The 16,071-nt window shown below is 41.2% G+C and overlaps 1 protein-coding gene across 13 annotated transcripts in view; it reads left to right on the forward strand.

Annotated features, from left to right (window-relative positions):
• The window catches only part of TNRC6B (trinucleotide repeat containing adaptor 6B), a 149,899-nt gene that overhangs the window by 87,266 nt on the left and 46,562 nt on the right, over positions 1-16,071 (forward strand). For all 13 annotated transcript variants that reach the window (XM_081877569.1, XM_081877566.1, XM_081877568.1 and 10 more), the window contains 3 exons: positions 3,658-3,745; positions 13,876-13,897; positions 14,135-14,482. In XM_081877569.1, the coding sequence (XP_081733695.1) occupies positions 3,658-3,745; positions 13,876-13,897; positions 14,135-14,482 (458 nt within the window). The remainder of the gene's footprint in view (positions 1-3,657; positions 3,746-13,875; positions 13,898-14,134; positions 14,483-16,071) is intronic.

A 16,071-nucleotide genomic window follows, 5' to 3' on the forward strand; every position in this document is an offset into this window, starting at 1 on the left:
GTACTCTCTCCCAAATACTCTCCCAAATACACTCATTGATCCAAAGAGATTGGTGATCTCTCATCTGTATGTTGCATGCTATTGGGTTTTCTTGCCTAAACAATACCTGCATGGTGAACTTTGTGAAAAAAGAATGAAGCTTATATTAAAACTGGAGCTACCGCTTACAAAGTATGTTTAGAAATGTGTATTGTTCGGGGCTTCACTATTTACAAAGGGCTTTTTTCTAATTGTGTCACCCAGCTGGTGGTAAGGATTGATTCAGCAGAATGAGGGGAAAGCAGTGTTCACCTCTTCCCCTCTGCACCCCTGTATTCTGCTTTGGAGTCCTCCCACACTTCTGAACAGATTGCCAAAAATGGCATCCCTCCCAATTGTGCTGAAGGAAACCTTGTCATCTGACTGGTACCATTGGATACAAACCAGAGGGTTTTAAGTAGATGGAAATTCAGTACTTTATTTTTAACTATTGTGTTCTATATAAAATACTTAAAATGGATGTGAGTACTCTTTTTGACTCTTTAGGCACCACTGCGCTCACAATAAAAATAAAAGTAAATCTCTCTTCCTTTTCTTTTTTAAAGACGTAATGTTCCAATCCTAAACATAGCACTTAGGATTTCACCACAGTGATGCTTAGTTCTGAGTAAACAACATATGTTGGATATGCTGTAAATGTACCTCCTTTTAGCCAAGAAGCTACCAGTATTTTTGTCACCATGGGATAATGTGGAGCATGTTCTTTAATTAAAGTTAATTTTAAAAATTCCACAAGTCCTCTAAAGTCCATTTTAATATTGTCTGGAATTGATTTTAGATTAAGACATTTCTGATTATACGTTCACATAGTACTTTGGTTAGGAACAGTTTTATGGTTAGGAAAGAAGTTACTGAAGAATTCGGAATGTTGCATTACCTATTGAAGACATTAAGTAATTCTGACTTGCCAGGTCCTACTTTTTAAAATGAATTATAACATTCACAGATCATTTATTGCTCAAATTATGGTTATTTTAATCTTATGCAAACAAATTTTGTTCATACATACACCCCTAACAGTGAATATCCATTCCCTTAAACATCTATAATTATCCTAAGCATGGATGTTCAAGCCATTTGAGTAAACAAGACAGCATTGTTGCATTAGTTAACTGCTTTTAAATGCATTGTGTTTTACTAAGAGTGCCATATCAGTTGTTCTAGATACACTATATAAAGAAGGCAGACTCCTTGCTGTGATGCTACTTCGGATTTCTGCCAAGAAACAACAAGCATTGCTTGTTGGTGAACAAATCTCTGCCTCTTAGAGTGATTGTTTTAAATTAGTTGGCAGTCCTGATTTAAACATAGCTCTGAAGGATCTTAATTTTCCCTTTGTACACTCTCTGTTACATCTCAGATTGCTTCTCAAATCTCAGAACTCTCATAACCTTAGGGAATTTTTAGCCGCAGAGTAGTGTTCATTTCATGTCTATCTCTCTTTACCCTACAACACAAAGAACTGGGGAAGTATAAAGGGAGATGACCTATTTTAAAAGTATTTGTTTGCCATTATATTTTAGGGCCCCTGCTGTAATACATAGATTCCAAAGGGGCAGTTAGGGAGCTTTTTAGACGTTGAGGAATTCCAAGGAAAAACCCTGTGCAATACACTAAAGTCATAAATCCTGGCCCTCCATAATGTTGGTGTTCTTCAACAGTAGGTGAGATAAGTGAAGACTACGTGGAGAAGTGACTGACAAGAGAGAAGCAAGTTAAGTAGTTCTTGGCTCTGGAGGACTTATAGTGGTTGCCTTTTAAAAAGGCTTAGTAATTGGCTTTTTATATAAAATCTTATCTTTAAACCATTACAGTGTACAATTTAGTTGTTGTTTTTGTTGTTAATGCTGAAACATTGTTTGTTTTGTGGAGGTTATTTTTCAATCCATTATAGTTTCTCTCAAATCTATACATATTTGGTCTTTACCATATTGCACTATGAAATGACATAACATTACTTTGTGCTTATGTAACATGAGAAATTGTCACCATGGGTTCAGCTCATAAACCTTACATTCAGACTTTAGACTTCTTCCTTGCTCATCTAAAGGTTGATTGTAGCAAAATGCACATAATGACTTGTATTATAGGAATTAATCATGGGAATTAAGCAATAAACAGTTTATTCCACAGTTTATTGTCTTATGGGAGGCAGTTCTTCTTTCACATGTTGCTAGTTGAATATTTGTTTTATTTGTTTACTTAGGTCTAATGCCTCAGTTGTACCAGTGTATCTGGAAATTTGGTTATGTAGCTGCTGTTGCTTAAAAGTGAAATGAGGTTATTCAGTTTTTGCACAGTAAACACAGGAGGGAGAATGGAGTAGAAATGCACAATGATCTTTTAGCTCCCTTTTAGGGGTTGGTTCACACAGTCATATTCATCACTAAGTACCTGCAGCATCAGTAGTCTGTTTGCCTGTGCGAATGAGTCATCTGATAGTGAAGTGAATGGCCCAGTGCTGACCAGTATGGCAATGAAATAGGCTTTTTCAGAGAGAAGTGGGTAGTTTCTGCATGCCCATAAAACAATCTGGGTATGCAGAAAAACAGTTAGAAAAAACAGAAGGTGAGAAGACTGATGACTTTGCATGCATGTATATTGCAAGCCATTTGTGTGCCCTGTGGCCATTAGGCCAAAGGAAAACATGTGGCTCTCAACTTTCCATTAAGAGCAGTGTGGGGGACATGATGGGCATGTGGCATTCTGCATATCAAGGTCATGAGGTAGAATAGTAGCTTCTCAGTACCAGTTTCTGGGAATGATCTTGGATCATTATTACTATGAGAGCATTAACAGCCAAAGGATGGTATGTGTGTACATGGTGGAGGACCATGCGTATGGAATTTTCCTTTGAATTTTTGCCTGAGCAAAGAGGCAAACCAACTGTTAAGTTTAAAGATCAGTTTGTATTTTGACTATCAGTAATGGTGAGGTGTAAGCTTAAAGGAAATCAGAAGCTCTGCAAATTCTCCTTCCAGTTTGCTTGCAGTTTTTTGGATTTATGCTGGTATATTAAATAATTTGTGTGGGAATCTAACTCAAAAATTGGATCATACTTTGACTTCAGACCCAGAGCGGACAGCCTGCAATTGATGATCAGGATTTTTTATTGCATTCATTTAATGCAGTCTACAAAATGTCTGTAAGCAACTTACAAATATATAAAATGCTGAATAGCTTTCTCAGTAATTTAAAACCAAATATATAGAATAAAATACAATAGAACAAAAATTTATAAAGGTTTTTATTTAACAAGAATAAAAATGACATATCCTACCCCATCCCACTGAAAGAAGAATATCATGGATATAAATCATACTACACTATGCTCAAAGACTGAAAGCCTGAGCAAGCAGGAAAGCAGACATTGTTGGTGTGAGGTGTGTTTCCCTGGGGAGAATTTCCCACAAATGCGGAGCCTTTCTCTTTTTGCTACCCTCCGTACCCTCCAGTGACAGGCTTCTGGTTGATTTATATGGCAGGGCTGACTCTTCAAGTATGGTGTTTTACACAGTATAGAGGTAGCCAGCATCTCTTTTCTATTGCAGAGGATTTGGCTTTTTTTGTATAAAGCATATATTTAGGAATAACTTTTTAATTTTAAACTTTTAACAGAGAGAAGGAGCAAGAAAAGGAAGAACAGTTAATGGAAGACAAGAGAAGAAAGAAAGAGGATAAGAAAAAGAAGGAATCTACTCAGAAGGTAAGCCAGGTATTTGTTTGATCATACTTTGTAAGGTCATCCATTTATAATAGTTGAGCAGTGAGCATCAGGCACTATGATTACTGCAACTACTATATTCTCACTCACCCATCCCAGCAATGCTGCATGTACATCTCAGCTCATCTTCTGTATTTTCTAGTTAGAATCCTTTTCCTTTAAAGCTAGGAGAGGATTTATCTTGAGGTTTGCATGCAGTCATCTCAGCCATGCCATATTAAACATAGATCAGTGTTGATCGAGCTGTAAAAGCAGCTGGTTTCCTCTGTGTCGTTTATAACTTGGGTGCTTGTCTGGCGACAATTGCTGCTTTCTCAGACATGCAGGTGAGTAGCAAATTATAAGATTGCTTTAAATAAATCTATTTATGGATCCGAGAAGTGTTCCTAAGATGTATTTTACATTGGTAAGTGCGAGACCCTTTGTGCTTCTCTTAGCTTTCTTACTTGAGCACATGAATTGAAACTGCTTGGAGTGGTTCCCAAACTCCTGTGGCTGAAGTCCTGGGATTATTGACTCATACATTGCCTTCATTAAAGCACATGCAGAAACAGCGTTTTGTCTACAGCCCATGTTGGGGGGGATTATTTTAATTTTTACACTTGTACCCCACATTTAAGAACATAGGAAGAGCCTTCTGGATCAGACTAGTGGCCCATATAGACCAGCATCCTGTTCTCACAGTGGCCAACTCAATGCCTGTGAGTCCAATGGTATTTCCCCCCTTTATGCTTCCCAAAACTGGTAGTCAGGTTTGCTGCCACCAGCAATGGAGACAGAACATAATAGTCATCTTGGCTAGTAGCTGTTTATAGCTGTGTCCTCCAGGAATTTATCTAATCCTCTTTTTAAAGCCATCCAAGTTGGTGATCATCACTGCCTTCTATGGGAGCAGATTCCATGGCTTAACTATGCACTTGTGAACAAGTGCTGTCTTATTTTTGTTCCAAGTCTTCCAGCATTTGACTCCAATCGATGTTCACGAGTTCTAGTGTTATGAGAGAGAGAGAGAGAACTTTTCTATACTTTCTCTGCACCATGTATAACTTTATATACCTTTAAACAAAAAAATCCAAAATGTTGTAACCTTTCTTTATAGTAGAGGTGCCCTTTCCTGAACCCTTTCCAACTCTATAATACACTTTTTGAGGTAAAATGACCCAGAATGGTACACAGTACAGTGGTACCTCGTGTTACAAATGCTTTGGGTTTCAAACACTTTGGGTTACAAACTCAGCTAACCCGGAAGTAGTACCTTGGGTTGAGAACTTTGCCCCAGGATGAGAACGGACATTGCGCGCCGGCAGCAGCAGGAGGCCCCATTAGCAAAAGCACGCCTCAGGTTAAGAACGGTTTCGGGTTAAGAACAGATCTCCAGAACGAATTAAGTTCATAACCTGAGGTACCACTGTATTCCAAATGCATCACACTATAGATTTGGATAATGGTATTATGATATTGACACTTTAGTTTTCAACCACTTTTCTGATGATTCCTAGCATAGAATTAACCATTTTCACAGCTGGCACACACACAGTTAGCTGCTTCATCAAATTCTTCATTATGACCCATAGGTCTTGTTTCTGATCAGTCACCAACACTGCATGAACAAACGTGAAATTTTACACTTGCTTACATTGAAATGTATTTGCCATTTTACTGCCCGTTCACCCAGTTTGGCGATAACATTTGGAGATCTTCACAATCCTTTTTGTTTTAATCACCTTCAACAATTTAGTATCACCAGTAAAAATGATTACATCACTGCTTGTCCCTAGCTGTAGACTATGATCAAGTTAAATAACACATGTCTCAGTACTTATTCTTGGAGGACTCGATTTTCCACATTTCCATCTTTCTCCTTCATGTTTCTTGTCAGTTACTGATCCATAAAGAGGACCTTGCTTCTTGTTCATGATAGCTAAACGTACCTGAAAGTATTTGTGAAGTACTTTGTCAAAAGCCTTTTGAAAGTCAGTTCATAATGTCAGCTGGATCACCTCTATCTATATACTAGTTAACAGTCTCAAATAACTATAAAAGGTTAGTGTGATGGAAGTTAACTTTGCATAAGCAGTTTCAGAAAGATTCTAGGGCACTTTCTTCCAAGAAGCTCAAGGCGGCATACACACTCTGCCCCCCCCCGCCTTAATTTTATCCTTACATTAACCCTGTAAGGTAAGTTAGGCTGGCACAACATAATTTAGTGAACTTCATGGATGAGTGGGGATTTGAACACTCTAGTCACTCTCCCATGCTGTATTTATTACTATTACTGTTTAAATTTGTATAGTATATGGTTCTTCATCTGAAGATCACAGGGTGCTTCATAACATAAAAATGCAAAATGAGAACACAAAATACATAAAAACCAAACAAACCAGTAATTCCAAAGACACATTTAAAAGGTCATATAATGTTTAATCAGCCAGAGGGCTGGTTTTAGAGAAACATTTCCACCTGGCGCCTAAAGATTTGTAATGAAGGTGCCAGGTGAGTTTCCTTGGGGAGCATATTCCACAAATGGGAAGCCACCCTAGAAAAGACCCATTCTTGTGTTGCTACCCTCCAGACCTCTTCTGGAGGGGGCACACAAAAAATGGGCCTTAGATAATGTATCTCTTCAAGCAGCAGCATCTAAAAATTGTTGAGGCTTTTTCTCCTCTTGTTGGTCTACTTCCCCAGGACCTGATATGTCAGAACAATAGAATCTTCAGCCTTAGAAAAGCACCCTTAAAGATTTGTTGTGGCTAATGATGTATATTTGAACAGGGCCTCTTAAATTCCGATGAGCAAAGACCTTTAAAGTAAAAATTGATGGCATTTTTACATCTTTTTATGTTGCTCTTTCTGGTTTACTGTACAAAAAACTAGCTCTTAATTCCTCAGACCTATTAAATGTGAAGTTTGACGTAGGCAGGAATATTCAATACTGCCTGAAAAACCACCCATCTTTTTGATCTAGATCTTCTTGATGAGCCAGGAGAGACAGAACATCGATTTAGCACCAACCCATTCTCTTTGAGATGACTGCAGAGACAGGAGGTGATTTCTAAGCACTGTCACCTGGAGGCACAGGCGGGGCAAGGTGTTCCCATTAATAGTGTAATAACAAACCACCTTTTTTGCTGCTCACTGGCCTTCTACATCAGTGCTTTATACTGTGGCTCTTTACAGATGTTAGCTTGCTGGTCCATAGGTACAGTACTCCATGTATGCAGTGTTGAAAATGGGCTATAGAAGCTTCAAACCATTATTGCGTATTTATCGCGTGGTACCTTAAGTCTTCAGAAATAACAGATCGGAATCAGAGCTTCCATTATGGCAGCTGTCAAAGGCACCTTAAGTCATAGAAGTAATAGAAACTTTTCAGTAACTTAGTGAGTCACTTTCCTGAGTGTCTTGGTGGTACTGGATCATTCCCCCCCAGCCCTACTCCCAATCCTATGAAAATACAACACAGAGGATACAGGTACTGATTCTGTTGTCAGCCTTGGGAAATGGCATCTTGATTCTTTATGTTGGATCTTCTTCACCAACCGAGTTTGCGCAGCTACTGGGGCGATGGAATAAAAGCTTTCCCACAATATCTTTGCTTATCTTTATTTTTAAATAATAATCAAACAGCTGCAAAACACCCCTTCTCACCACCTTTCCTCAACAGTCCTTAACAGTATTCTATAACAGTATTCCTTAACAGTACACACTACACCATTTGATCAACTTAAATACAGGCTTCCCTCCTTCACCCCCCCCCAAACTGATTTTCAGGGTCATGCTGCCTCTGAGCTTGGAGGTGCTATTTAACTATAGTGACTGATAGCTTCCATTATAATTTTTCCTCTAGAAAGGGATTAGACAAATGCATAAAGACATCTAAGCCACTGGCCATCTCTACATATTATGACAGTGAATTCCATGTAACCTGTACTTTGTGTAAAGCCCTTCTTATTGTCTGCCCATAATCTATTCCCAGTCAGTGGTAAGTGACCTCCCAAAATTAGTGTTATAAGAAAGATGACATTCTTTCCATTTTTCACTGTCTAGTTAATAATTTTATGAATGACAGTCATGTCCCCCCTTAGTCTCCCCTCCCCTTTTAAACCAAAAACCCATGGGATTGACGGGGGGACAGACAGGACAGTAGTGAGAGTCTTAACTCAGTAGTGGGGGGGGGTTGCCCCTTGTGCTTCCTGAGCCACTATGCCACCAACCCAGGTTAAGAATCTGGACAAATCATACTCCCCTGGTAAGAACATGGCCACAGGATCAGGGTTAGCAGCGCCTACTCTTGTCTGGGGTCTCCCTCTGTTCTGAAGTCCTCCTGAGTGAGTGAGTAGATGCCCCTACAGCCATTGTAATGTGAGCTTGCAGTCCCTCCTGCCTTGGGTAGGAAAGTGCAGGGAGGGTGCTGCTTGCCTGCATCCTCTTTTGGACAATTTCTCCCAGTATTGGGAGATGTTATCTATTCGGCTACGGAGTGTGTGCTGCATAAATTGTGAGTGTCTCCGCGTCTGCAAGGAAGATTTTTTGACTTCAAAGAACTGGGGGTTAAAGAGACATAGGAGAGATCGTAAACAGAAGAGAGGCTGCAGAGGAGGAAGGCGATTAAGGCAATTAAGGTTGAAGACACAACATTATAACTTACCGCTTCCCAGCATTTTCTATGCGAATGTGAGATCTTTGGTGAATAAGCTGGAGGAGTGGAGATTGTGGATAGCAACTGAGAAAACTGTGAGTGAATGCTGTCTCCTGCTGCTTACAGAAACTTGGCTGACACCAATTATTCCTGACTCAGCCATAGAACTAACAGGCTATACAGTGTTCCGCAATGATAGAACAGAGGACTCTGGTAAAAGGAGGGGGGGAGGTTTGTGTGCATACGTAAATAATAGCTGGTGCACAAACCACGCTGTGATAGCTAGTCATTGCTCCCCAACTGTGGAATTTATGACGCTTAAATGCAGACCAATATATATCCCCCGAGAATTTACAGTAGTATTGATAACTATAGTATACATTGCACCTGATGCGAACACCAGTGAGGCAATGGGTCTTCTGCACGATGTCATTAGCAGACAACAAGGCAAGTATCCCGAGGCTGCATTTCTTGTATGTGGGGATTTTAACCAGGCAGATTTGAAAGTGGCCCTACCCAAATTCTATCAACACATAAAGTGTGCAACCAGGGGAGAAAGGACTCTGGACAGGCTGTATACAAATGTCAAACAGGCCTATAAGGCCGAACCACTGGCACATCTAGGCCAATCTGATCATGTGTCCCTGCTCCTGACTCCTGAATATATTCCATTGAGGAAATGGACTCCAGCTATAAAGAGGGATATTACAATATGGCCAGCTGAAGCATCCCAACAACTACAAGACTGTTTTCATGACACCGACTGGGAGGTATTTGCCCAACAGGATGTAGAGACTCATACTGAGCAAGTGTTGGACTATATCAGGTTCTGCACTGACAATGTAACACAGAGGCGCCGGATAAAGATCTACCCAAACAGGAAGCCCTGGATGACAAGGGAGGTCCAGGGGTTGCTAAAGGCAAGAAATACTGCTTTCAGAAGTGGAGATAAGTCGTTGTACAGCTTAGCTAGAGCGGATCTAAAGAGAGATATCCGTGTAGCAAAGGAGGCATATAGACAGCGGCTGGAGAATCATCTACAAAGCAACAACACCAGGCAGGTGTGGCAAGGCGTACAAGAATTAACAGGGTATAAATCCAAGGATTCCCTGGCAGACGAGGGAGGGGCATCCCTCGCAGAGGATCTGAATGCCTTCTTTGCCCGTTTTGAAGTAACATCTGTAGCAACACCTGCTGAGGCTTTACCACCACCACCACCACCACCACCACTCCCTGTGAAGGCTTTGCCACCATCACCACCATCGTCATCATCAGTACAAAGGAATGTGGCAGTCTCTGTGGAAAAAGAAGAGATGAGGAAGGTGCTGAAGGGAATCAACCCAAGGAAGGCCACAGGGCCAGATGGGGTAGCTGGAAGGGTACTGAGAGACTGTGCAGATCAACTAGCAGGAGTTTTCACTGGGATTTTAAATCGATCCCTAGCCCAGGCTATTGTTCCATCCTGCCTAAAGTCCTCTACTATCGTTCCAATAGCAAAAAAATCTAACCCGGAAGATCTGAATGACTTTCGTCCAGTAGCACTCACACCTATAATCATGAAGTGCTTTGAAAAGCTGGTACGAAATTATGTCATTGCCTGTTTACCAGTGGGACTGGACACATTCCAATTTGCTTATAAAACGAAAAGATCGACAGAGGACGCTGTGGCGATTGCCCTCCATGCCGTTCTTGCACATTTCCTGCCTAAAGTCCTCTACTATCGTTCCAATAGCAAAAAAATCTAACCCGGAAGATCTGAATGACTTTCGTCCAGTAGCACTCACACCTATAATCATGAAGTGCTTTGAAAAGCTGGTACGAAATTATGTCATTGCCTGTTTACCAGTGGGACTGGACACATTCCAATTTGCTTATAAAACGAAAAGATCGACAGAGGACGCTGTGGCGATTGCCCTCCATGCCGTTCTTGCACATTTGGAGCAGCGGGAGGGTTATGCCAGACTGCTTTTTTTAGATTTCAGCTCGGCATTTAATACCATTCTACCACAACGTCTGGTGTCTAAACTGGAAGATCTGGGGCTCCCGTTATCACTTTGTGGGTGGATATTGGACCCAGAGGGTTCGGTTGGGCCCTTATACCTCTAATACACTTAAGACTAACACAGGAACACCACAGGGATGCGTACTTAGTCCGCTCCTTTATATTCTCTACACGTACGATTGTGTCGCTGCTCACCCTAGTAATAGGGTTGTCAAATTTGCAGATGACACAACTGTGATTGAGCTCATCTCTGAAAGGGAGGGTGAAACGGCTGACAGAGCGGCTGACAGAGTGGTGCAGAGCTAGCAACTTGCTCATAAATACAAAGAAGACAAAGGAGCTTGTGGTGGACTTCAGGAGACAGAAGAGCAATGTCCAGCCACTTTTGATTGATGGGGTCTGTGTGGAGAGGGTAACAACGTTCAGATTTTTGGGTATTGAATTACAAGAGGATCTGTCCTGGAGTGTCAACACAAGGGGGCTTGTGAAGAAGGCGCAGCAGAGACTACTTTTTGAGAATCCTAAGGAAAAACCATCTTCCGCAGAAACTGCTGCTTGCCTTCTATCACTGTGCCATTGAGAGCGTGCTCACTTATGGCTTATGTGTGTGGTACGGAAGCTGTACTACCCAGGACAGGATGGCGTTGTGCAGAGTTGTGAAGGCAGCAGAGAGCGTTGTTGGCTGCCCACTCTCCACCTTAGAGCAGATTTATGCCACAAGGTGCCATAGGAAGGCACTGGACATAGTAAAAGATCCATCGCATCCTGGTCACTGTCTCTTAGAGCTCCTGCCGTTGGGACGGAGATACAGGACGATGATGACAAGAACGAGCCGTCTCAAGAACAGCTTCTTCTCCAGAGCGATCTCGGCCCTGAATGGGAAACCTGGACTTTGAAAGTCATCTAATCTTCCTTGCTGTATTATATTATATTGTTTTAATTAGTGTTTTTATAGTTGTTCTGATTTTGAGTGGAGTGCCCTACCTGGGTGGATGGAGCAGCCAAGTAATTTCGTTGTCCCCGAGAGGGGGCAATGACAATAAAGATATTATTATTATTATTATTATTATTATTATTATTATTGGAGAGGAAAATGTGTTGGCTTCTCAGACTGATTGGCACACTCTGCCCCAACCACTCTCCTGTGACTCTGTTAAATTAAAACAACAACAACACCGTGCCAGCGTCTAGGGCAGGCACACACCAGTTACTGCTGCACAATTTCTTCCCACCGCTCTCTGAGCTTTTCTTTTGACTGATTGGCCCCTTATGCCCTGTCTTCGACTGAGGCCTTCCCACCCCCACCCCCACTTTCCTGTTAAGCAAACACAGTTGGTGGGTTGGAGTTGGGGCAGCGCAAAGGTGTGAATGGGTTTCCAGTAAAAATAAATAAAATAAAAGCAAAAGTAAAATACAAATTTATGCATCTGCCAAAACTGAGCACTATGTGAGCTCAGGAGAACCACGATCGTTCACTTGTGAGACAGGGCCAGTCTGGGGAGATCAGGATGGTTCCTCCTCCAGGAAGCATCTTAAAGCATCCTGCATAACGCACCAGAGGGGAGGAGCCTTTGTCTTGAGCTATTTGAGGAGCAATGACTAGAACCTGTGTGTTCTCTTCAATACTTGTGCTCAAATTGGCCCCTCAAAGGGTTTTTATTTCTGGATTTGGAGCTCATGTCTGCTTGCAGCCTTTTAGGGCCTGCTTCTTGAATGGTACATAAACAGGAAGCACTCGTTAAAAAACGGGGTCCTATAGCAGTAATCTTTTGCTAACTCTTTTAAGCCCCATTACTAACGTAAATCAGGCAGAGTTGTTCGTGGGCAGTCCTGTATCAAATAATAAGGTGAATTATACTGTGTTTTTCTCAGTTGGAATGATGGACATGGGAAAAGAGGTGTTTTGCATGCACTGGCGGAGGAAGAGGGGTGCGGGGGGAACGCACTGCCCCAGGCAGCCTGATCCTGGTGAGGTGCCATTGCAGCTCCCGCCCCCCGCCCGCACACGCTGGGTACCACGCCGCCGCAGGCGGCACATCATGCCTCCCGGGACGTGCACCAACCACTCCCCCACCTGCTCTCCGCCCCCAATGCCAGAGCATGAAGCTCCGCCACTGTTTGCATGTGTGTTTATTTTACAAGAGAGGTTTGGCTAGGTTGGTGCAAACAATAAACTCACATTGTACTATACTGCAACACTGCACCAACCACAATTATTTTAAGAAGAGATAGTTAAAGCTCAACTATTTATTTTTTCCCCATTGTTGTGTAAAGTGTTCTTTACCAAAAGGTTCAAAGTTTATAATAACACAGAGTTTAAGGAAACTTCCTAGTCGTAGAAATCTTGAATAATTGTATTCAGAGTCTTGTTTTCTAAGCATTTTATTCACATTGGTTTGACTTACTGAAAAGCTTTTAGTGGCATTGTGTTTACCCTAGTCAGACTTTCAGCACAGTTTGTCCCTGCAACATTTGTTGAGTTGTTGGAAATCTAATAGTGCTAGAATTCCAATGTTTTTTCACTTGTGACCATTCAGTGTTGGAAAGCCGTGGCGTATATGCCGCATTGAGGTAGCCCTTTCAGGTGTTACGTTGCCTTGTATAAGAATCTGTATCCTTGCTCATGTTTACTTACTTGAAATTTGTTAAAGCAGTGGTTCTTCAGATAATCTATTACTGGGAAGAAAATAGGCTTGTGCTTTAAGATGCTCTGTTTCTTAGAACGGGGGAGGAGGGTGGCGCTGTGATCTAAACCACTGAGTCTCTTGGACTTGCCAATCGGGAAGTTGGCTCTTCGAATCCGTGTGTTGGGGTGAGCTTTGTCCCAGCTTCTGCCAACCTAGCAGTTTGAAAGCACACCAGTGCAAGTAGATAAATAGGTACTGCTGTGGAAGAAGGTAAATGGCGTTTCCGTGTGCCCTGGCTTCCGTCACTGTGTTCCATTGCGCCAGAAGCGATTTAGTAATGATGGCCACATGACCCGGAAAGTTGTCTGTGGACAAACACCCGCTTCCTCGGCCTGAAGTGAGATGAGCGCCGCACTCCATAGTTGCCTTTGACTGGACTTAACCATCCAGGGGTCCTTTACTTTTACCCTTAGCCATTTCTTACAGTCCTGTTGAGCAAACACTTCAGTTGTTAGACAAAGTAAATTTTCTTGCCTATCTTGTGTCAAATATTCCTGTTATCTGGGTTCTAGTACATACATTAGTATCAGTTTTCTTTTATCTGCTTGCAAAATGAAAGAAATGCCTAGATATTTAAAAAGGAGGAAGAATCTTTTGCTAAACAAAATGTATGAATACTGAAAAAGACAAGTTGTTTGACCATTTTAATATTTGTATATGCCTAAACAGGGTATGTTTAGGCATATACAAATATGCCTAAATGTAACACAAGCTTACCTTTAACACAGGCTTAACTTAATGTTAATAAGGCTATTTTTATTTATTCTTCTCATTTCACTTACAGGTCACAGATCAAAAAACCAAAGGTAAAAGACTTTTAATTTTTCTAAAATTTACAATAAGTTTTTTTGGTCTTTGAGCAGATCATTTCCCACTTCTTTCTTAAAACAAAGTTCTTCTACCCTTATTAGCTTCATAGGATCAGGGCATGAAATATATTTTAATACTAAAAATGTTTTTTCATAAATAATTTTAAATATAGCCTTTCATATTGTTCAGCTTGCAAAACAATTCAGAACACCTATTTACATATTTTGTTGTAGTGCCCGAAGCGACGAAACCAAGTTTAAGCCAACCAGTGACCGCCAGCCCAATTGGCAGCTCTCCATCGCCACCAGTCAATGGTGGCAACAATGCCAAAAGGGTGGCAGTGCCGAACGGTCAACCGCCAAGCGCCGCCCGCTACATGCCTCGGGAGGTGCCGCCGCGATTCCGTTGCCAGCAGGACCACAAAGTGTTACTAAAACGTGGGCAGCCCCCTCCGCCATCTTGTATGCTCCTTGGGAGTGGAGTAGGGCCACCTCCTTCTCCAGCACCTGGAGTAAATCCAAACAACGCACAACTAGTAACAACAGGAGTGCTGCTGCCATGTGACAGTGGGACTGCAACAGGTAGGAAAGCTTTTGTTATTTCCCTTTGGGTTTGAGTTCGACATTATGTGATCCTAACCCTCTATTTTCTTGCCAAATATCTTCAAGAAAAGGCTAAGGAGTAAACCCTACACAAATCCAGAGTGGAGTTCCTAAGACTGTTGGATGGTAAGCCTCCTGGCAACTCCTGCAGCCAAGCTGGTGCCAAATGTATTGCTCTGCTTTCCTTTAGACCACATCAGCAAGGCTGAGGGTGGGGGGTCTTGTTGTCTGGGCAGCCTAGGACCTCCATACACACTGCCCAGGCTTGCACCCCGGGGAGGTCACTTCAGTGCTGATAACCCCCAGAGGCACACTCCATTCTCTGTTGAGACAGCCGGGTGCCAACAACAACAACATCCTCCTGAATTGTTTCAAGACAGTTTTTGATTGGGTAGATAGGGAGGTAACCCATCTTAAAAAGTGATGTTGTAGGAATAGAAAAAGGGAAATTAAAATCCTTAAACTTTGGGCACCTTCCTTATATGTGGATAGTCTAATGAATTCGGAGTCTAATGAAAGCGAGTGTTACATTTTTTTACAAAACGATGAACGGTGACAAATATGTATAAAGCAATTTTTCTTTAATTATAATGGAAGTTTGCTTCTCCTGATTAAAATTGGTTACCAGAACATTAAGGTCTGACAAAAGGAGGTACTTCAAAATAGCACATGCAATTAATTAGCATGGAATTCACAACTACAAGATGCTAGGTTCATGGGTTCAGGTCTCAACAGGTGGTAGCCATGATAGCAAAAAGAAAAATATGTTCACAGTCTGCCTTAAATATCTTTTTATAATATTTTGTTTAAAAAGCATTAGTAGAATTAAAATATATACACATTAAAGATCACATACAATAAAAACATCACAGCACTAGCCCTTTCCTTAAAAGTAGGTGGCACTAATAAAGAAGAAAGTTCCAAAGTGCAGATTGCAGCAAGCTGCTGATTCTGAAGGTTCATCCTATCTGTACTTAAAAACAGTCATAAAAACAGGAAGAATAAAATTACAAGATAAGAAAATAATAATAGAAAGTCTAAAAGGATGAATTATATAAATATATCTTCTGTATTTTTACCAAGCATACCAAATATTCATGAATGTTGCCAAATAAATGTAGTGGGACTGTGTCAACCATTACGTTGTTTAGTCATATAAATCACAAACAGCCCCCAAGTAGAAGCAGAAGCAGTTTTTTTCAGAAATGCACATGACTTTTAAAATAATAAGATGCACTCTTCCACATTAAATATTGGATACTAGGAATAAACAAGGAAAGAGCAGCATGTTTGCCCTTTGCTTCCCAAAGATAACTAGCTAATTCTTCAGACACAGAAAGCTGGATGAGATAGATATTGGTTCTGGAAGGCAGTTATTATACTGCTTTCAGATATCTATGGTAAACCTGATTTTTCATTGCCCTTTTACCTTGGAGAGAGGCTTGCATGCTCAAGACTTGAGATGGGCTAAAATTTCTCCCCAGAAGGTACCAAGTGAACAGATCCTCAGTGTGTTTAAAGGGTAACTGAATGTAAATGTTTTAAGGATTATTATTTTTATCTGCAAA

Source organism: Podarcis erhardii, assembly GCF_964252035.2.
Source record: "Podarcis erhardii genome assembly, chromosome: 10".
Lineage (NCBI taxonomy): Eukaryota > Metazoa > Chordata > Lepidosauria > Squamata > Lacertidae > Podarcis > Podarcis erhardii.